The sequence below is a fragment of the Falco biarmicus genome, chromosome 1, assembly GCF_023638135.1.
Source record: "Falco biarmicus isolate bFalBia1 chromosome 1, bFalBia1.pri, whole genome shotgun sequence".
Taxonomy (NCBI): domain Eukaryota; kingdom Metazoa; phylum Chordata; class Aves; order Falconiformes; family Falconidae; genus Falco; species Falco biarmicus.
Genome location: NC_079288.1, coordinates 99,935,777 through 99,959,512, shown reverse-complemented (window position 1 = coordinate 99,959,512; position 23,736 = coordinate 99,935,777). Strand labels below are relative to the sequence as shown.

Below are 23,736 nucleotides of genomic sequence, written 5' to 3'. Positions count from 1 at the left end.
CGCCCACTTTAAATTCAGAGCAGTCAGAGCTGCCTAAACAGTGTACCCTCTCCCTCCTCGTCAAAGCCAATGCTTTTCTGCAGGTTGCCTAAACACTGCCAGTCTCTGCAGAGCTGTGCATTCCAGGTTTTCAGCCTGGCAGATAACACATGATCCCCCCGGCCACCTAGACATCACTTGCTTTCCTTCCCCTCACACAGGCTTTCTAGTGCTCCCCTCTCTCCTTCAGTAGCAAGCATGATTTTCTGATCCTAATTGGAGTGCACGTCCCCTGGAAGCTTTGCTACCAGGGATCGGATGGGAGCCCCTCACAAGCACTCTGCAGTGTACTGCACTGCTGGTCTGCTTTCTTTACCAAGCCCAGGCTTTGCAGATCTGCACAGTACAGCCCCTGTGTTTTGGACCACTAAAGGCCTTCAGAAAAACAGGCTAAACCCCATCTTCTATTTGCCTGCTGCAAATCAGATGTCAAGTGTAACAGCTAGGGTTTCTAAATAGGCAAGCCTTAACTGCAATAATATGTGATATTTTTCAAATTCCATAGTTATTCCCTGGAGTCTTCTGCTAGCTTAGCAATGCTGCATAATTTTTCTTGTCTGCCGTTTAAAAAAAGTACATCAAGGACACGCAGTTTTTGCTCTCTAGAGTCACTGCTCACTGCAAGAGACTGCACTGCCCCATGCACTCCTGGCAGAAATACAAAGGCACTGTTGTAACACACTGAACCAGCACCATGAAAGCCAGTACAGACAAAGTCAACATAGGGAAGCTTCTAATTTCATTAAATAAGGTCAACATTTGTGAGGCTCTTATAAGTCAATTTTTGCTTCTGAAATGAGACTTGGAGAGCAAGATTCTTTGGAGACAAGAAAACTCAGAAGGCTTATTTTGTGGAATGCACTGCATATGGGCTGTAATATTGCTGCCGGTAACAAAGTGTTACACACATCGAAAAAACCAAAAGTAAACTCATTTTCATTAAAGGCTTCATAACCAACACGTAGATGTACGAATGCAGGGGTACCACACAAGTCATATGCTTCCCAGAGTTTTCAACATCTTCAGAACTACAATAACAGAATTCTCAGCCTGAAGTAACAAAATACATTGTTATGGTTTTTTTCTGTCAAGAACTTGTTAATAAGAGCATTCCTTTGCATACTACTTATACATTCAGGTTATTTCATACCTGACTAATGGTCTTTTCCATCTGTACCAAACCCAAGTTGGGAAGAGTGCTTTTAATAAAGTCAACAATAGTTTCTAGGTTCTCATGCTGCAGAATCAAGGGCTTATGGCTTCCCAAAAGGCTTAAAGCCACTTTAAATATAGCCTCTGAACCTTGAAGAAAGAGCATATCTGTGAAAACAAAGAAAAAAAGAGTACATCAAGTAAGCACATCTTTTAACAAGAATATTAAAATAGTAAAATGTCCAAGGACAACAACTCATAGACGCAATCTGGAGGCTAGATATACTGTGCCAGACACCTGCTTTTGTTACTGTGGCTATGACTTCACAAATTTTGTAGGATCACAATTAGCAGTGTGAACAGCACACTTGACTAACACAATCAATGATTCATTTGTTTAGTGATTTTTCACCAAAAAAATCCAATTCAAATATAAGGTACACAGTAAACCAGGTAGTCAAGTTTGTCAGTGTTGTCACTTTTTGGGCATGTAATAGTAGTGTGGGCTTTTTTCTTTTGAGATGTTAACAGGAATCTGAATTTGATTAGAATTCTTATCCCAATGCCATTTAAAAACCCTAACACAAACTACACATAAGACACAACCAAAGACCTGAAGTTCTTTTCTTATCTGGTGGAGAAAGCTACAAAGTCTCAGTTAATACAACACTGAGTATAAGGCTAGATGGGCACTTTCCAGCAGCCTCAAGTTTCACGTGCATGTGTTTATTTTTAGTATACATCTCAACCACTTATGTTAATATTCTACTAACTACATTAATAACCACCCTGAAATCTTAGTAATACAGCTTAAGTGTTAACATTACAGGTGGCCCTGCAATGCCAGCACCTGGCATACATTCAAGCACAGTGAAACCACAGTATATAGTGACCTTTCAATGCAACGTCCTTTCTTTTCTTTTCCTTTACAAATTGCCTATGCCTTTACAGAGGACAGAAATAGAAGACTGAAACGAAATCATCAGACAAGAAACCCATCTTCACAAATCCATCTGTCCACAGTACAAACAGCAATGCCCTGCATTTGACTTTCCTGATACTGTAACTCAGAATCTGCTCCTGGTTTTACTGAGGGACTCGCTACAGGCAAAAGCATCTAACATACAAAACAACACTGACAAAAGTGGAAAAGGAAGAGAAGATACTGTGGTTTTATTCCACACTTCCTAAAGATGTTTTTATTTTTAAAGTGCTTCTTGTCTTGTTCTTTCCCTCCTTTGTATTCAAAGCTGTGAATGAAGGCACAATCACTTACAAAGTAGCACAATGACATCAAATAAGTAGTATGTGTTAATGATTACAAAAAAAAGAAAGGAGAATAAAGAGAAAGAGAGAAAAAAAAAAACCCACCACACAGCAAGGGAAGCAACTACTACCACAGGTATCTGTGATGTAGCAAAGAACATACAAAAACACTGGCTAACTGCCTTTTTTAGTAAAAGCAACCTCTCCTTCCAAATTTGTATCAGAAAGAAATTCCCCCTTGTGCTCTTTTGCTTGTAATGTTGAAGCTGCAACTCATTTCACTTCTCACTCTTTCTCTCTGAGAAAGAAAAGCATAAGTAATAACTAACCATAAATCTTGCACTTCGCTGCCATTTGTCCTAAAAGTGGTGTAAAATTTTTAAACTTTGATTCAATGTGAAGTCCAAAGGCAGGAATGATTGAAAAGTGGTAACAGCAGGCGTCTGCCTCAATTCTCTATTGAAACTGAAAACTGTGGGAAAATGTTTTATAGGGAAAGCTCTATATTAGGACAGGGGATGCTGAAGAACAGTTAGGAAACACAAAGTGGAAAAAACACAGCTGAAAATAATGCAGATTTATGATTCTGCACCTGCCCCATAAAGACACGTAGATTAACTCAAGGTGACCTGTAAGTTGTTAATGAATGCCTTTATGAGCTGAGCGGGTAATACATAGATGAAATCCCTCTCTCATTTAAAAGAGCAAGTACTTAACAAAGACCTGTTTGTTACTCACTCCCCACACTTCCCGTTAAGTTGGCTGCCAGCCAACAACAGTACAGTGAAGTTACCCAAATTAATGTTAGCCTGATTGGCAGCCTACAGGATTAAAAACCCCCAACTTTTATCTACAATCTTGAAACAAAATAAACATTATTCTACCAAGTCTCCTCCATTAATAGGTAAACAGGGGTATTAAAGAACACATCTTTGTTAACACTGTACTTTCATTAGGTCCTGCTCAGGAGAAGCGTTGAAAGTTTGGGCAGATAATTAAACAGTGAAAAGGACTTTTGCTATTTGACTCATAAAACAGCCTTTGGCTCCACCTTTTTCTAAGCCTACTTCTTTTACATATTGCTTATAAGATACTTGCTAAACGTACACTCTATGGAAATCTAAAGAAGTGGTCTGTAACAATTATTAAATAGCAGTGGGGCTTCACGTTTCAGACGTTCAGGGATACCACGTTAGACAATGGCAGTGCAATCTTACAGTCTTAGTAACCTATAGATGAGTTACTCCAACATTAAAAGGCAATAATCTTTCATCCCAAAAGTTCTAGTAAGTGAGCGATGAAAACTTACACTATGCTCTGCAAAAGTGCATGAACACACAGGTCAGAACTGATCAGATCCTAACTTGCCATGCTGCTAATGACACCTGCTATCAAAGTGACAGCTCTAGCCTTTTTTAGCTTTATAGTTGTGTTTCAGAGTCTTTTGCATGGGTGAAGATGAGGTTTTGCTTTCTAATGTAAAAGAATGTCCAATGTTCTCGACTTAATGTCAACCAATGTTCCAGTAAATACTTACTAAATATTTGAAACATTAAAAACTGCAAATGTTGGTCATACTGGACTTCCTCCATAAAAACCATTAGAGATTTTAAAGAAGTGACAGTTTCAGTCATACATGATTTTCTGTTCTTGACCCAAAATCATACCTGTGAAAATCATGTATCTGTGCCTTCTATTCTAATGTAAAATCTTTGCTTGCTAAAGCCCTACAATCCTCCAATGACAGATAACATGCTAATCTGTGTATTAGGGCAGAAATCCAAACATACTGGATACACAAGGCACTTTTATACCCTCACTGCAGTCAATTGTCCAATTCAAAGACCCTTTTTATCAAGTACAATACTATGAATGATTCAGAATAATCCAAAGATGATTATAAACTCAGTGTATGAAACTCATATACAGCACAACTTAATTCCTACAGTTTATTACTGACAGCTAGATACTTACCATGTATGTTAGCCTACTTTGAACTGTTCCAGAAAAAAAATTAAAAATGCTGTTTTCCCTGGACTTAAAATGCTAATCACAGGACATGTAGTGCTACTTAGCTATACACCATCCTGTTCACCATGATTTCTTCTAGCACTAATTTTAGCATGTCCTTAAGCAGAAACAGGCCTGGATTCTTGTTGGCTCTTGGAATCTATATTCATTATTTCTTATTGTTTCACTACATCTCTTAAGTGAGACTGACTGAGAAAAATAGTTCCTCATTAGAAGAGAAGATTTAGGTGGAAAGCTCCAATCCACCCTGCTCATCATGGACAACTCAGTACCATATAATGAAATGCAAAACCAGAGAAGTGAAAAGGAAATTAAGCATCTTCTGATATACTGAACAATTAACCTATGAAATATACATCCATAAGATAGCATCAAGGTAAATTCTTAATTGGAAATTAATGAAAAAAAGATAACTTCGCTTCTGTAGATTCCAAAAATAGGTAACAGAAATTACTTTAGAGCCTAAACTCCATATGCTTCCAAACATTTTCAGAAAGTCAGTTTATCAGTCAGGCTAAAATCATAAGGATAAGAAAAACTAGTTTAAAAGCCCAGTGTTTCTGCAGGGTAAACCCACGGTTAAACTGCAAGGGCCATCTCTGGGTGTATGCGTTACAAATAAAACTCTCAAAAAAATTTTCCACTGACTCTGTTGGAGACGATTATGGAGTAAATGGACATATTTCTCAGATTATGCCTTTGTTACATCTCTTTTCAGCTTGAAACTAACTAATTGTTGGTGTTGAATGACATTGTCATAGCACCATGCCTTCATGGCATCAAATTTTACATCCTCTCTACAAGTGGTTACAGGGTAGGAAAAGGTAACAATGAGGATGAAAAGACAGGACAGTTTGGGACTGCCATATGCTTTCCTCTTTCTTTCCATTTTACTGTAAATACTACATGCTCCATAAGACGACATCTGTTGTTGTTCTGTTCATCAATAGGAAGTAAAATATTTCTCCTGGGTGCCTGAAGCAGACTGGATAATAATGCTGTTCCTAATACCAGCATGCCAAACATAAACCCTCAAAAATAACAGATACAAGTTTTATGAAGAATTACCGAAGACTCTGGCTACAAATCCAAGGGGAAACTGGGAGGCAAACATGGTAAGAAACCAGGGAGCAGCATAGAGGCTGGGGCCAATTTCATGTTCCTCTAGGTGGTTATAGAGATCCCGATGGTAGTCATGAAGAAGTCGAGACAGTTGATACATCTGGATCTGCATGGAATAACAACAAAGAGACTAAAGATCACAGTAGCAAAGCTCATCTTCACACTTCACACTTACAGAAACAGTGAAAGATATTTGTCAGTTGATGTTTGGACGGAATTGTGTGAAGAAAAGAAATAATCAAAAGCCACCTAAAAGACCCAGGATGGGTCACCTGTGGGCTTATGACAGGCTCATTTGCAGGGTTATTTGAACCTCATACAACATGTAACAGAATTGTTCCTATTTATGGTTTTCACAGTTTTCCCAGTAGACTTTTAATTTGAAACTAGTGCATTAAAGGTGATGTGTTCTTTTCCCAGATTATCCTTCCCCATTTTGAGAAATGAATTTAAGTTCAAGTCTAGATTTTGACAATGCTATCTATATTGCATTATTATGATTTAACATTAGCATCCTTTAATTATAAAAGCTGAAATCATACCTGTAAAATTGTCATGTCAGGACGATATTGTTTTCTCAGGCCTATGTCAAACATGAGAAACTTCAGCATTTTAAAAGCGTCTTCTTCACTCATATGAAGTAGTAAAACTCCTGCTACAAAACTAAGGCCCTGGCAATATCCTACTTCCTGGTCGAGAAGCGAATAAGCCTTCAAAATATTGTAGAGTGACAGCTGCCCAGCTCCCAGCTGTGCTGAGAAGTATGGATGTGTTGGAAACGTGCGCCCTGTGAAAATAGCTGAAGTCAGCGACTTAAACTAAAAAATAAACAAAACCCAAACCCCCTCACTTTGCCATGTTATCAAGCTAAACAGTCTTTCAGAAAGGTAGATTCTTTTGAAAGGTAGATTCTGATTCAACCACAGGAAGACCGTAAGAACATTAACAATAGAAAACAACTGACTTTTAGACTCTACTAGTGTTTTGTTATAGTAGTTGCAAAATGAACTTAGAAATTGTCAGGGGGATGGAGACGGTTGTTTGGAACAGCTGAGTAACTGGTTCTTAAGACTAGCCTTTGATCAGTTTGTTAAAGGGCTTATAGGGACTGGTTGCCTGTAATGGTAGGTTGACAAGTCACCCAGTCCCCTTCTCATGAGTAAGAAGTTTTAGCTTTTAGACAACTATTAGGACGCAGGCAGACTCAGAACATCTAAGCTCTATGGGTTGGGCCCCCTTCCCTTTCTCTTTTCTTCTTGTATTTTTTCCCCCAGTAAATGTGTCTCTTGTCACCTCCCTCTTTGCCTTGGTCCTTCCCAGTCTTATGGGTCCTTCCTCCTTTCCTGCAACAAGAAGCTCAGATTCTTCCATGAGCTGATGCCACTAGCCTGGCAGAAAAATCTCCTTTTACATGGGGTTAGCTGTTCTGCCCTGTTACTCAGCTGTGTCAGCTCCAGGAGGCAGCCCATGAGCACCAGCACAAGTGAGAAGTGCTTGGAGAGTGGGAGTCGGTTACCAGAGCAAAACTTCCTCTTGGCAGCAATGGGCTTTGGATCTATTCGTCAAGCATCTTTAAATCCCAGCCTAAGGTAAACTATGCTAATTGTAAAGCCATAGAAACACAACTGAGCCATTTCCAGTTCTTCAGTTCTGGAATGAGATCATGACTTCCACCCCAGACTGGCTTATCTGCAAACTTTCACATGGAGCTGGGACCCATATGTCCTTAAACCAAACCAGTCCAGCTAGGTGACTTACACAATTAGTTTGACCTACAATATTTAGCCAGTGAGTAAAAAGCCAATTTGTATTTTTTTTCTGCAGCTCTTACAATATCGAGAATTGTGTAGCTATGTCTGTGTTATGATACATGCTATATATATATTACATGAGAGCCAACAGACTGCACTTTGTGAGCTCTTGAGCATCTGGATACTTCCTCAGAGAACACCAGGGGACTCCTGGGACCCTGAGGGTACTGCCGCTGGCAGGTAAGGATGATGTAGTTCTGGCAGCTTCCAACCAATGCTTGACAGCTGCCCTTGATGGCAGGGTGCCTATATAGCCTTTGTTCTAGCTGATCTCTGATTAGGGAGGGCCATTAGTGACCTAGATGATGGGGCAGGGTACACCCTCGGCAAGTTTGCATATGATACAAAACTGGGAGGAATGGCAGGTACACCAGAGGGTCATGCTGCCATTCAGAGGGACCTTGACAGGCTGGAGAAATGGGCTAACAGGAACTTCATGAGGGAAGTGCAAAAATCCCGCATCTGGGGAGGAACAACTCCATGCACCAGTATCTGATGGGGGTGTCGCCCAGCAGCTGGAAAGTAGTTTTGCAGGACCTGGGGGTCCTGGTGGTCACCAATGTGCAAAGTGCTCTTGCAGCAAAGGCGGCTAATGGTATCCTGGGCTGCATTAGGAGGAGCACTGCCAGCAGGCTAAGGGAGGTGATCCTATGCCTCTGCTCAGCACTGGTGAGGCCACATCTGGAGTACTGCATCCAGTTCTGGGCTTCCCAGTACAAGGGAGACAAGGACATAATGGAGAGAATCCAGCAAAGGGACAACTAAGATGACAAAGGGACTGAAGCATCTCTCCTCTGAAGAAAGGCTGAGAGATGTGGGACTGTTCAGCTTGGAGAAGAAAAGGCTCAGGGGGATCTTATCAATGTCCACAAATATCCAGTGGAAAGGAATGAAGAAGAGGGAGCCACACTCTTCTCACTAGTACCCACCAACAGGATAGGATGATGGGCACAAATTGAAATACAGAAAATTCCACCTAACATAAGAAAAAAAATCTTTTTATTGTAAGGGTGGCCAGACACTGGCACAGGCTGCCCGCAAAGGTTGTGGAGTCTCCATCTACAGAAATATTCAAAACCTGAGCGAACATGGTCCTGGGCAGCCTGCTTTAGATGACCTTGCCTTAAACAGGTTGGGTTGGACTAGATGATCTCAAAAGCTCCCTTCCAACTTCAGCCACTCTGTGATTCTGGGAACAGAGACATTACAGGCCTCACTTTTACAAATTTTTTTCCCCAAAAAAATTTTCCAAAAGGGATTATTTTCATTTCTAGGAAGAAAACCCTCCCCCTATCAGATTTCCCCTGTGAAATACCGCAAAGAAGAAGAAACATGAATACTACTTTTGTTCTAGTATCAAGTGGAGCTTGTTTTCTGGTTGCCCACTTGTTAAATACTACCCCACCCTTTAGCTCCTGGAATGCTGCTGTGCTGCCAGATAATATCAGAGCTCCTGCTTCAAGAAGACAAACCCTGGGGCAGAGTCCTGCTATCTGGTAGGTGCTCTAGCCTGTCACCCCCAGATACTGGCATTCAGTTCCTGAGCAGGTCTCCCCTGGCCAGGCTGTCACAGAGTTGAACGTTACAGAAGAAATACTTCTAGCTTCCTAGGAGAGGGAGCTTGTGCTCCTTTGCAAAGGAATCCTCTTGCCTGAATAACAAGTTATTACAGTATGGTCTAAGGACAGACCTGTACTGCCTCACTTACACAAGGCTCCTTTCATGGAAGTCATGAAAAAAAGTTACAAGCTGAGCAAGAATAAAAAAGCAAAGAAGTTCTAAAAAACAGTAAATGGAGAAGACACAGAACTGCTAAACTCACAAGCTGATTTGTTTCTGAGTGCCCTGAATTTTGGCTTTTACTATGTAGGCACAAACAACACCTGACCCTGCCGAAAAGAGACTCTGAATGAACTGTGGTACCTCAACAGCACCAGAATGAGAAAGCAAGTACTTACTACTTCATTTTTGAGATGTAATAAAACAAAACATAACTTTCTACTGTGTCCAGCAAACACTCCGTGATGAGTACAGTGGTTTCCTACACTGACAGCATCTTGAAGTCAGTTTACCCTACCTTATTGAGAAAGGAAATCAATTTACTGAACATGACTTTGGTGTTCAGGACCTGAAATTCCCAGTGACTGCAGTCGTTGTCCAAGTGGGGCCACAGAAGGAAATACACAAAACAGCCTTCAGGGAATTGTGATTTTGTTCTTGCCCCATAATGAAATAGCACTGTGACATGTAAACTGGGCCAGGAAAGTGGCTGCTGTACCTCACCCTCTGCATCCAGATGCACACTGCTGTCCTCATTCTCAGGAAGCACTATTCACAGCTGAAGATGCATTGATTCAACTAAGTGTGAGCAATACTACCACAGCTTTGGCTCACACCGTGTTAGCAAGACCTCTTTAGCTTAACCCGGGAAAGCTTTTTTAAATATTATAACCACATGTTGCAAGAACATTAGTTTTTCTCTCAAGGGAGAAGTGCACGCTTTCAGAAGGATTCGTAAAGATTTAAGAGACAACACTTCTGATAGCCTGAAGGAACACAGGTCAGAACATGCAAATTCCTTCTAGCTGCCTATCCAGTTACGCGGTCTTGATACTGTGCAGCACTACTCTATTCCAGTGGGAATCAATAGGAAACTAGGAAGTCTTCAGAATCCTAGTTTCATCTTACTGATATAATAGGGTCCAATCCTTCCCTCAGCTAATGGGCTAACAAATGGCTCTCCGGCTAAAACAACACATTGCCTGAAAACCACCATGACGTTAGCAATTTGCCAACACATGCAGTCATTTCATGCATGTGCACTTCAAGCGGAGCACACAGCTAAGATGGGAAAGCATAGATGTGCAGAACCAGGCAGAAAACATGAACAGCTTGCTGAGCTAGCAAGCACCAGTCTGCTGTGTGAGCCAACCAAACTCAGACTGACTGTGCTCCCTACTGTCCAGGAGCTGTCCCACCCCTTTCCCCTCTGCTGAATGTGTTCAGTTCACTAATCCAGTACAGATTATTCACCCCTTACTGAGGCACTTCAGTGTGACAGAATCCCAGTGTTCACTGCTGGGGTATCAACACCAAGTATGCTGACTTGAGTAACAAGTACCTGTTAGCAAATGATCTCTGGTTGCACATAAATGTCTCTCTCAAAAACAAAAGACTGCTTCTGGTGCTGCATGATCCAGGGGAATTCCTAGGATTGGTGTGACAGTGTCTGGAAGGAAACAATTTACCTACATTGCAACTGGCTATTCCTAGCTGGAATTAAGGCTCCTTGGAGAGTTGCTTTCCCAGCACCAAGCTGAAACCTGGCAAGCCTGTCAAGTAGGGGAAAGTGAAGCCATTGGCCATCACCCTCCTCACCTCAGCTCACACTAGTTCCTGCAGAAACATGCCTGTTCTGCCAGATTCTTGTTTTCTATGCACTGCCTTGACTCACTTTATCAAGTGTTACAAAAAGAAGAAAAAATTCTCATTTACCATATAAAGCTTACATCATCATCCTAACTTGGCAAATCTCGCAGTGCAGTACCCGCTGAAGAGAGCCTGCACATTGAGTTATTAAGACATAGGTGTGCCCTGGAGAGCTCTGGGTATAGATGATCCCTCTGCAGGCAATTCTTCCATGTGGAAGAGAGCTGGTACAGCCTTTTTCCTTTGCAATGAAAAATACTCAAATAGTGTTTGAGTAGTTGGAAAGAGCAGAAGTATGATGGGACAACCATACTACTTCTTTACTGAAAAGACGTAATTGAAAATAATACAAAAGGTATTAACTACTGAGATCAAACCAAGTACAGATTTTCACATAGATTTTTATCATTCTATCACATGACTGGTTACTTGCAGTGCGTAACTTCCCCTCATAATTTTTTTATGGCAAATTAATTAAATCAAACTTAGTGATTACAGACTTCTTAAATTGCCTCACACAACTCCTCAGACCCAAACCACAAGCCCCACAACACAAGCCTGTCGCAAGTTATATAATACTCTAGAAGACTTTATTTTTTTTGGCCTTCATTAGCAAAGAGCATAATGAACACAGAGTTCAGTGTGGGATTATTCTATACGCAAGAGCTGGGATCCTCTTGGAAAAGCATCAGCTCCTGGTTTCTCAGACAATAAATGAAATTAAAATATCCAAGGGAGCATAAAACAGTATCTTCAAAAATATCCACAACTCTATAAGCATGAGGATAATCTGTAGATTATCCGTTAAACCTTCCAATTCATCCATATACCAGTGAGGTGTTACAAACTTGCACCAGATGGTTTACATCCAAAAATAAATACTTTTGCCAGGGCAAAGGTTAGACATGTGGATATCTGACTCAAAAATCAAATGGCATAATTTTTTGAGGTATATGAACACTGCTCTTTTACAATATCTGGAGGGATCTCTTCTGCTCCTACCCTAAAACAACCATTTCATTCCACTTAGATTTCCCTTCTCATGTTTCCTTCTAATACTAGCAAAAAAATTTTGAGCTTTGAACAATAAATGTGAAGGAAAATGGAGAACTCTAATCAAGAAGACCAAAAGCCTGCCTGAAGTCCATCTACAAGTCACTTCAAACTTAAGAGCCTTGGTTCCTAACCTCTCTCTACTAAACTCAATGGACTATAGTGTATGTCTCTCCACAGATCAATTCACTGTCCCTAAATCAGGAGCCAGCTCAGGCAACGTGAATAACCTGCCTTAAAAACAGTTGGGATTTTTTGTTATTAGAAGAAGATTATTTTGTTATTGTTCTCATCCAAGTAAAAAATACCAACTGCTAGCAATTATCCATTAAAAAAGAAAAATAGCAAAAAGCAAAACTGCATTATTTCAAGTAAAAGTGCTTAACAGAGGCAGCAAACACTGGACATCAGGAATGAATAGCACACAATTCAACAGTCTGCACTTAAATATTGACTTCCTTTCTTGATAATTTGTATTCCATGGGCCTGTGGAGTCCACTGTCAATATCTGAAATACAGATGCATTACAGTCACATCTAGCTAACTTATCACCACATGTTGCAAAGGCCCTCTGTGCTTGAAATGCAGATTTTGCATTTTCCTAATGATTTCAAGTAACAGATTTACATTTACACCAGATTAAAAGCAGTTCTTACCAACAACCTATTACTAAATGGTGAGGCTTTTTGTATGTTATTTTCTTTTATTTAATTCTCTTCCAGAGATCATGAAACCCTTACTTTAATTTCAGACCACTACTTTACTTACCTAGGTCAATAAGTATTGCATGTTGTTGAGAAGTTAGTTGTTTTAGGAGTTCCTTATAAGGTATGTCCTTTGATTGTTGTTTACTTGGAAACTGATGTTTAAGATGGTATTGCTCTGCTAGAAATTTCCAGATCTCCCCACGGTGGTGACGTGGTACTCCTGAGAGAAGAAGGTCATTAAAAAAGTAATTTGTACTCATACTGAGGGTTCAGCTATAGCTGAGCTAACAGGATTGAGGAACTGAAGATCCTTATCTGCTAGATATGCAAACAGATCCCTATCTGCTATCTCCAGTAGACCACAGAAGCAGATCAAACTACAGTGCTTATACTTCCTCAACCAATAAAATATATCAGCATCCTAACAGGAGAGATTTAAGGTAGAAACTTAGAGGGGGAGCTGCCTAAGTCTAAAAGGTTACCGCTTCCATCCAGTTTGAGAAGTACTATAGAAGAGGCAGCAAAAACTGCCATACTAGTCTCTGAAAAGTTACATATTCATCTCCCATTTTTCAATGTAAAGTACACAATAAAGCACCGTGATAGAACTAATTAACATCTTTCACTAATATGGCACTGACACTGTTGTTAGGAGCAAGTTTTAAGAAAGCAGGATGCACACATACAAAAAGTATAAACAAGCACAAATGAGATGTGATCTAAAGACTACAAAGGAAGGCAGATTAATCAGAAAGCAAGTATTGTATTTCTAGTTTTGCTATTGGTTTGCTGAATGACTGGTACCTGTAAAAAAATTTTAAAGCTTCAATTTCTTTCCCTATAAAAAGGGATGATGCTACTTAACTATTTCACATAGGTGACAATAGCCTTCATTTCTACCTATATGCAAAGCTCTGAAAGTTACAGAAAAGTTACTGTTACACGCATACTTTATTCAGCACAAGACCAACACTATTAAATCATCTACACAAGAAATCAATACACTGTTCTTTGGGAAAGTATTCTGTCTAATCCATAATATACTGGAACTAGATATTACAGTTTGAAGTAACTTATGGCTTAAAGTTTTTTGGACTCCTTTTTTCTTTTTGTATATATGTAACCTACGGATAGCAACAATAAGACAAATCAAAATTGACTCAAGCATACAACTTACACAGAAAGCTAACAAAACATAGTAATTTCACTGCCTTCTCTCATATAAGCACAAAAGCATATGAATTTATCTCTGCAATACTTATTTTTAAAACACTATCATAACCCAGAGACAACTGCTTGAAAATGAAATGCTAGTAAAAATGTATAATATTTGAATCCACATCACAAGTGTACTTAGAGAGCATTTCTGCAAATTACTTTAGGGAACTTAAACCCAATTATTGAAAATCCTCCAACATGAAACAGTGAGGGAAAGTGCTGTTTCAGATACCAAATGAGTCAGGTTTTCCTCCTCAGATACACATCTAAAATCCCATTAACTTCAGTGAGGTTGAATGTGTCACATAGGGTAGAACTGGCTTAACAGTGCACATTTACAGCTGCAAATTTACGAAGTAATTAAAATTTCCCTTTAAGGAAGTAGTCCGCTATTAAGTTTATCTCTGTATGCTGCATCGTACATGTAAAATAAAGTATTTCATTTACTATTTTCTAAATTAAAGATGCACTATATTTAAACATCTTCTACAGTGAACATTACAGGTCAACACTACATATTTGTTATCCTAATTTAAGCCTCATGCTTATTGAAACCTTCATTTCTTACCTGTTTGCCTTGCTTACTCAAGTTATTTTTAATGGTTTTGGTCTAAACTACAACTTGCTAAGCTCAATTTAAATGCATTTTTCATTTCTGTATATGCATGAAATCTGACATCACTTCACTTTTAGAATGTTGACACAACTGGGCTGTAGAGAACCAAGCATAATAGCCGCATCAAGCCTAGGGATAATTTCCCTATCAACTGGCTACATGTATGCGCTTCTTACCAGAAATCCACTAAGCAGGGCTTTATTTATTTATTTACTTATTTTGCATCACTCCAAGTTTTTATTTTGAACTCTTAACACAGGCCAGCACCCCTAGACTATGAAGAGAAACCAAGTTTTTCTCATGCTCAAATATTGACCGGGCAGAGACATTTACCTACATGAATGGAAGGAAACCCGTTTGAGCTTTCCTTACTCTGCAGAGGTTTGTGCTTAGGGCATTTGATATTGTTAGAAAACTAGACTTACCTAGTCATCTTAAATGGATAATTTGGTTTAACTTGCTTGATTAATTGCATAGAGGCAGGTGCAATATTGTAAATATTAAACTTGTTCTAGTGAATTCTTGACACTTCCTTTACATACTGGAAATGTTTGTATAGAACTATAAAAAGCTCCTTGTAGTAGCCATCTTCACCATCGGCTACATACAGCACCTGGCATAAGGTCTTCAGGTCCAACCATGGCACAAATAACATTAATAAACCTGGTTTCTTAGAATATTTAAAAAACTTCTTTAGGCTGTATTTTGATGCAGTGGAGAGAGGAGCTGGCTGCTCAGCCCTGCAGTTATGAGGAAGACTGTACGTGGTGTCTGCAGGTGCGATGCATCGTTTAACTCAGAAAAAAGGCAGTTGTACAGAGATATCCATGTATATTCTTTGTATACACACATACTGCCCAGGCTGGAAGATAGAATTTCCAGATAATTGTGTAGACAGTTACTTCAGTTATTTACAGAGTCATTTCTTTGGCATTATCCAGGCTTCTTCTTTAATTATATCTTTTAATTTATAAAATCAGATTGCAACAATTATAATACATTGAGGTACTGTACAACTTTCCTGCAAGGACAAATGTTATTAAAAAATGAATACCAAGTACTGGAACTCCTGTAATACAACTGCACCTACCACTGAAAGGGACTATTACTTGCATACGCATAACCATGAAGATACTGAACACTGTTGCTTGTTTAGTCATCAACCTGAGTAACAGCTCTAGTGAGAATCTGGTTATAAGGAGGAGTTAAGAGGTCACCCTATCCGTTTTCTAACACAACTTACATGCATTTCAACAACTCAAAATATCAAACTGTGCTTACCTTGCCCAACAGCAGAGTGTATTTTTTCCACATCAAATTTAATCTTTGACCTTCCAGGTGTACTCAACATTTTTTCCCAAATCAAAGTTACATCTTTTAAGCATGGTGTGATTTCTTCATAGTCAAGTTTCAGACGTCTGTTCTGCAAATTGTTCTCTGAAGCTAGGAAGTAATATCATGAATGCACAGGTTAATACAGTTTGCTGTTTGTAAAATGGATTATTTTAACTTAGAACTTCATTATGCAATCCACCTAAAATTAAATTCTATTAATTCTGAAACATTCTGTGTCTAAATTTTTGTGATTGTGGGGTGGTTTTCTGTTGCCTTTTTTTTAAAAAAAGTGATGACTAATGAAATAAACACAAGATTTTCCTAACAGGATTCTTCAATTTCCCAGCTCTTAAAAAAAATAGTGCAAAAAACCTACACCAAAACAATATCGTAATCTATTTCTTATACATGCAGCTCCATAATAGTAATGACAAAGTTAAAAAATTACTTTAAAGGTGAGCATTCATATGTCCATTTTTCTAGACTACATATACTTCCCTTTGAAAGTTCAAGTATAGAAAATTTCAGGACCCTGAACACAAATAGGACTATAAACACTATATATATTATATATATGAGGGTCTCTTAAAGTCTCCACTGAAGAAATCAGAACAAGGGTCAATGAATAAGTCAGTCTTAAATAAGACACTTTAGATCATCAGAGCTCCTGGAGCAGAGATGTATTGTCGTATTGGTGACTTTCTCAGACTACAATTTATAAGAATAGTGTACTGTATCTTTGTATGTTATCTACAAGGGATTTGTAAAAAAATTATCAATAGCTGGGAAGGTATCAAAGAACCATGGCAAAAAGGAAAATGAATTCTGTAACTGAGTGTTAATTCACAAGTTTGGAAGTGGCATGAGAATTTCAAAGGGACTCCTGGCAAAGCTTTTAAGTGTTGTTTCTAAGGGGCCTTTTTAGTACTAGAATGTACCTGGAAGAAAGGGTTTATTAATGGCATTCATGTAAACTAAAAAATAAAGCACCTTTTGTGATAGTGGATGAATTTGTGCAGGTCGTAAGACTGAAAAAACAGAAGAGGTCTTTCAGCTGAGGTGGAGAAAAAAGATGCAGTGCAGATGAGATAGAAAGATGTCAGTCATCCATTCCTAAAAGGCAGGAAATGCTGAAAAAAAGTGCTGTAAGGAAACTGAGATGAAGCTAAAAAGAGAGCACTAAGGAATGACACAGACTATGGTAAGTCTGTGGAGCATTTAACAAAATGGGTATTTCAATTTATTAGCTGGGTTGTAATGTGGCTGAGGACTCAATGCACCTAGTTTCAGAACAAGAGTCCTGGGATATGGTCAGCGGCTCTCTACTTGCAAAGATAAGCAGAGCACAGGTTCAAAAGACATAAATGACTGAAAAGGTTCTATTGTATTAAACAGAACTTTAAAAATGATTCTCAATAACACCCACTGAGAAAATTACAAATAACACAATTTGGAACCATGTTTATGAAATAGTGTATCAGGAAGTGACCATGATTTTTAATTAAGTTGCCACGATGTATTCACAGAACTTCACTGTTGTAGCTGTTGTAAGCTGCTTTACTGTAATGCTAACAAGATACTCTCATTTTGAGGACATTCTGCCATACATCATAAGACTACTGCTACTTTTGATGATTTCACAGTATGAACTCACAAAATCACACTCCTGTGTGTTACAGTCTTGAGGCAATCTATGTTAAAAGGATGTAATCTTCCACTACTTTAATCCTCCATTGTTTGTGTGTTCAACTTGTTTATATAAATTTACTAACGAGTTAAAAAGCACCTGAGTTTACATGGCCCATAATGACACTAAGATAACCAACACACTAAGCTCATCTTGTTCTGAGATCTGTATCTGCAATTAAGGTTTTTTAGATTATCAGATTCTGAGAGTCACAAAGGGTTATCTAGTCCTGTGCTGCCACTGGCTAAAACAAGATTTTAGATTTTAAAAATGGAAAAAAGAAAACACTGTTTATATTTGGGAAGTGCCCACCTGACCTCCTTATCCTGTAGTTGCTTTCACATGTGAACAATTTCATTCAGTGAGGTTATTTATGTGATTATGCTGTTACCTAAGTGTTTGCAAGGTCCAGACCTCATAGTATTTCATTTTGACATTTTTCTGTTTTTGACTTTTCACTTCAAAGTAGTGTATTTCATTTTAAAGCACGACTTTGGCTGCTGGGTAATGACACATGCTTTACCCATCCTGATACAGACAGCTGCACTTCAAGTTTGCTCTTTAAAGTGCTTTTTTATTCCTCGTTTCTGGTTGCTTTTGATTTTTCCCTGTAGATTATATTCAGTGTTTAAGTATAGACCTACGTAAATACAAACACTGATGGTTTTATTATAGCTGTGTGCCCACACTGAAAGCGGATCCGTGTAGCTAAGCCAGGGGTCCTCAAACTTTTTAAGCAGGGGGCCGGTGCGCGGATGAAGGGGCAGGCAGTCATCTGCGGCTGCTTGGTTTCCCCCCCCAGCCCCCAGCGGGGGGGTCTGTAAATACCGGGGGCCGGACTGAGGACCCTGGGGGCCGTATCCAGCCCGCGGGCCGTAGTTTGAGGACCCCTGATCTAAGCTCTTTGTCAACTTCTTCACATTTTCTTCAGGTCAAATACAACATATTTACATATTGGAATATCAAAAAAAACCTTAAAAACCAGGTGCCATTGTATGAGGATAACTTAAAAATGACATTGAAGGTTCAACTTGTATGAAAACAAATTCAGAGAAATCTTTCAGTATTCCATCCTCTGCAAACAAGTGTCTTCTGGTGCTTGGCAACTTTTCAGTCTTTTCAGACTTTTCTGCTTTATTCCGTTGTCCTATGCCATGTGCAAAAATGTGACACTAGGAGTGACATGCAAGGACTAAGAAGAGAATATGGCTTTATCAACAAACTTATTTAGATATTGACACTACCCGATTCTCAATATCACACTTAAGCATTATCAGTAAAGATGCAACATACTGTACATTTAATTTTAATATTTTGTTCAGTATTAAACAGTAGTACTCTAAGAATTATTACTACATGTAAAATACTTATTTTCACTTCCCAGTGACAAAAGCATCAGAAAATGTAGCATTACATTACAAGCTGTGCTCACTGCAGCACAGCCGTCCGTTTTTTCAAGTATTGTCTCACCGTCTGAGCTCTGCATGCAGCAGCTACCTAGGACAACTTCCTTACTGCACAGTGCATGCTGCCCAGCCTGGGTATTCAGTCATGCCAACGCTCGTCTCATTCACTCACTAACTAGCTTTAGACATGCTCATCTTAGTGAATTTGTGACGGTTTTGCAATTGTTTTTTGTGGGGAGACAAAACTGGAGCACCTGATTAAACTTGTTATAACTTTTATTGATATTAATGTCCTGCAGTTGCCAAAAACTTGGTTTCAGGCTGCAGATGCAGGTAACTTGAATACAAGAGAATTTAAAAAAAAAAATAATGAATCAGGAATGTAAATATACAAAACAGAGAAAATTTATTTCTAAATGCTATGTCCCATAAAAATTCCAAGTTACAGAACAATTTGACAGAAGCTCATTTTTGACAGCACTGCTCTAAGCTGAAGGGATTGTATAAATTATTGCTCTTGGCACCTCTTTCTCCATATGGTCTTGGCCCCTTAGCCAAGGGCATTGTATATTTGGTATCCATCACCATATTTCATGTTACTGGATTAGCGAGTACATTTGCTGGGAATGTGCCTGTCACCTGTGGAGTTCTTGGGAAATTCAGGTATCAGGTGTTCTTCGGATATCAGGGTTGAAATAGGAGAACTATCCTACTAGGAGTAAATAGCCTAAAGGTGGGTTAAGTGTTCTGGGAGGCCATATCTGATGTCTGAGGGAGGCGTTTTCTCCTTCCAGTTAGGAGTCTTAGCCCAAGTTTAAAGAAGGATTTTGTGTTTGGTAAACTGACCTTTTCACACAGCTGGGACCTTTCTCTACACAGTTCTTCCTGGAAGACAATCCTTCCTCAAGTTTACACAAAGGCAAAGAATTGCCATTTTCATGCCAGGTACCTCACCCCTTGAGGGTCCAAGTGCCTACTCCCTTCCCGAACATCCAAAATCAGCCAGGTAAGCATTTCCATCCTCATCATTCATATCTTCAAAGGAGCAGCTCTCAAGGGCAATCACTTGTGATTCTGTATGCAGCTGCTACAATAAGATGTGTATTCTTAATTGGCTGCATTTTATGTGTATAAACTGCCACCACAACAGATTTGTTGCAGCTACATATTCATACACAGAAAATTTTGGTTAAGAAGAACTGCAAATTCCTTCATTCTTATTAGCTTTCTGACTGATCTAAGTCATACTACTCTGTACCAACCTTGCTTGCACAGTGTGTGTACCACTGCAGAGACCCATAGTTTTAAGTCCACAACCAGCTCAAGAACTTCAATTCAACTTCAAGATTGGCTAAACAGAACACTGCAATGACCAACACTTAGACAATGACCTGTGCATGCAAATGTAGGAAAGAATTCAGTTCACAAGAGTGACTGTGCCGAGCTCCTTGTCAGAACTTCTAAACACCAGACTAAAAAACTGCAGCCATGGTAAAACTAAGAGTACTAATTAAGTCCAAGTACACAAATAATAAGATGAAGTGATAAAAAAACAAGTGTAAATTGTCACCTACACTAATGAGAGCTGAGGGAGATGCTGTTAAACAGATGCCTGCATGTTCCTACAATGTTTCATTAAGGCTTGGTCCAATCCACTGCCAAGACCACAAAGAAAACCAAAAAGTGAATTTACATTGCAGTAGGGTGTAATCAAGAACTTCACTAACCTTGTAACTTCTGGTTTTCTTTCTCCATTCTGAGAAGCAGTATCTGCTGAATAATGGCTTTCTTCCACAACTCGCGAAGCTCACGGGGTGTCCGCTTCCTTTCCTCTTTCACTGGCCCAAAGGGGCCATCTTCACACACTGGTTCCAATGGGGATCTGGGTGGAAGTTCTCCCAGTTCGGAGTAATCTTTAAAAGAGAGAAGTTGTTGTGAACTACTTAGATTTCATGAATAGGTGAATGAAGGGACACATTTTAAAAGATTGCGTATATATATATACATACATACATATCTATACACACACACACACACATATATATAAGAGGTAGCAATACCAAGCAAGGTTTCCCAATGACAGTTTCAAGCTGCTTCTGAGAAGAATCACATGGGCTCTTCCAGCTTTGGCAGAGATAGAGTTCATTTTCTTCCTAGCAGCTGGTACAGTGCTGTGTTTTGGATTTAGTGTGAGAATAATGTTGGTAACACAGTGATGGTTTAGTTGTTGCTGAGCAGTGCTTACCCTAAGTTAAGGACTTTTCAGTTTCCCATGCTCTGCCAACAAGGAGATGTACAAGAAGCCAGGAGGGAGCAGAGCCAGGGCATATTCCATACCATAGAACATCATGCTTGGTATATCAACTGGGGGCACTTGGCCAAGGCTCACCAATCACTGCTTGAGGACTGGCTAGGCATCAGTCAGTGGGTGGTGAAGCAACTGTATTGTGCATCACTTGTCTTTCTTGGGTTTTATTCTGCTCTTTTTCCTTTCAATCATCACTATCATCATCATTATTATTGAAGTATTTTACTTTATTTCAATAATTAAACTGCTCTTATCTCAACCCACTGGTTTTACCTCTTTCTGATTCTCCTCCCCATCCCACTGGGGCAGGGAGCAGGGGGAGTGAGCAAGCAGCAGCATGGTACTTAGTTGCCAGGTGGGGTTAAACCATGATGTAGGTCAAAGTCTGGAACATATTTTTTCTATAACCTGATAAAAACATTGTACCATACACCAAGACCATGCCTTGCTAATTACAGCTTTCCAACAACAGAAGTAAAAGGAAAAGAGGAAAAGGTAAGTTCAAGAAATTGCAAAAATACAACCTACAGCTGAAACCTGGCATGATTCAAATGGCAGATAAAATCACATATAGCGCCCACGTAATTGAAAGTATAATCTCTAAACTGTGTTTAACAAAGAAAATACACACCCTTAGCTGCACAAACACACCACCACCTAAGGCCATACAATAGGATGGTTACCAATTCTTAAAGTAAACATGCAGAAATGAAGACAGGCACCTAAGACATGTTTGCTCTCACTTCTGATTTTTAACCATATCATAACCTTCTGCACCTTTTCTTTTGGCTTCAGCTGGTCCATCACAAAAACGTTTCTTTTTGTCAAACATGCAAGGTAATTGTAGGAGGACTGAAAACACTATAAAAGAAAGTGAACACTAAAATCTCAGGCAAATTGAAAAATCTTTTCTTTTTAGGGAAAGGTTAAACACCACCATTTTTAATGAAGTTCTCAACACAATAAGCTTAAGTTCTTTTACTCTGTTTTCTTAATACCTACTGTAGCATTACTTGATTTGTTTTATAAAGGTTCTCTGAAGGCTCAGTAGTCTTTGATATAACCTGTATCTAGAAGAAAAATTACTCAAGTCACCACCTTTAAAATGAACAGTCAAAACCACTCATCCCTTCCTACCAAATTCCAACTGGAAAGGCATTGCAACAGCCCTTCCTCAGCTAAATAGAATGGCTGTGAAATGTCTCCCTGAGGACAAGCTCACCAGTTATACATACAAGAAAATGCTTTAAAAATCAGTGCAACAAAAACCATTCCCTGGACTCTCCAGCTAAGGACAAGTACATCTGTGCATGCTATTTCAAATAGCTCCTGGAGAAGGGGCACTCCAGAAACAATTATTCTGATGATAGCTCAGCAGTCCATTTCTTTATCATCATATGGCATAGTGATAAAGATTTCAAAGTAAATACACGGACATTATCTCATCTCTACAAACTAACAAAATAGGAAAATTTTCACCCCTTCAAATTCTGCTCTGAATACTACCATATATTGACTCACATGGCTCGTATGCAGCTATTCCTTCCTTGTTTGTTCAAAGGCACTCAAACAACTGAGCTCAGATGACTAAGAATGGAAATGTTCACAGCTGTTGGCTCTTAAGGAGTCAAAGACAAACAGGGTGGATCCAAATACCACTTGTTTCCTCACACAACATTTATTTGCTTCTTAACAGAGTTAAATTCAAGGACTAAAACATACATATAAAAATAAATGCAACATATTGTACTAGCAGAACAAATTAAACCTTTACAAACTTGCACTCTGGATGTAAGTGCAAATACCCATGCTTCAGGTATTGACAGCATTTCGGAGAACAACAAAATTAATGGGAATCAGAATTAGGCAAAGGACAAATACTCGACACTTTAAAGGTAATCACCATTTGTTGCAAAGAGAAGTATGAAACATCGACAGATGCATTCAGAAATACAGCTGGTTATGAAAAATATCAATACAATGAAGAAATTATATTACATCCGTTAAAAGAAACTGGGAAACAATTTAATTATTTTCTTTACAGGCAAATGGGAAGACTTCTGTGGGCTAAGATCTGCAATTATAAGAGAGGTTTAGGTAAATGTCATCAGGTAGAGAAGAAACACTTAATTCTCAACTTGTGTTGACAATGAAAGGAAAATTATTTTGATTCAATTGTAATTTTTGATGCATATACTACACTATCAACAATGTTCTGTACATTTTCATGTAGAATGACTACATATAGTAGCTTTCAACTCAATTTTTCTTAGTGCATATTAAATATTATAAGGGAAATGCTCTTAAGGACAATGCTGGTAGAACTAGTTTAATTTGCTTGAATAAAATAATAAACTTCAAAAAAAAAAGATCATCTTCAAGGAAAGTTGTTCATTAAGGCTACATTACATGCACAAAATAACAGTAGCACAAGAAAGGGGAATTAATGAAAATGGTCACCAAACATCAATGCAAAAATGTAAAAGTGATCCAGACAGGAACACCCCTATCTACTGTACACTCTCTGTAGTCTATTCACTTCTTACATTCTCATAG

General features: G+C 38.9%; 1 protein-coding gene across 10 annotated transcripts in view; it reads right to left on the bottom strand.

The window, feature by feature from the left end:
• TBC1D1 (TBC1 domain family member 1) overlaps positions 1–23,736 on the bottom strand; it is a 115,471-nt gene that overhangs the window by 5,669 nt on the left and 86,066 nt on the right. For all 10 annotated transcript variants that reach the window (XM_056351666.1, XM_056351658.1, XM_056351711.1 and 7 more), the window contains 6 exons: positions 20,600–20,785; positions 15,726–15,887; positions 12,672–12,830; positions 6,153–6,397; positions 5,557–5,716; positions 1,190–1,359 (listed from right to left, as the gene is read on the bottom strand). In XM_056351666.1, the coding sequence (XP_056207641.1) occupies positions 1,190–1,359; positions 5,557–5,716; positions 6,153–6,397; positions 12,672–12,830; positions 15,726–15,887; positions 20,600–20,785 (1,082 nt within the window). The remainder of the gene's footprint in view (positions 1–1,189; positions 1,360–5,556; positions 5,717–6,152; positions 6,398–12,671; positions 12,831–15,725; positions 15,888–20,599; positions 20,786–23,736) is intronic.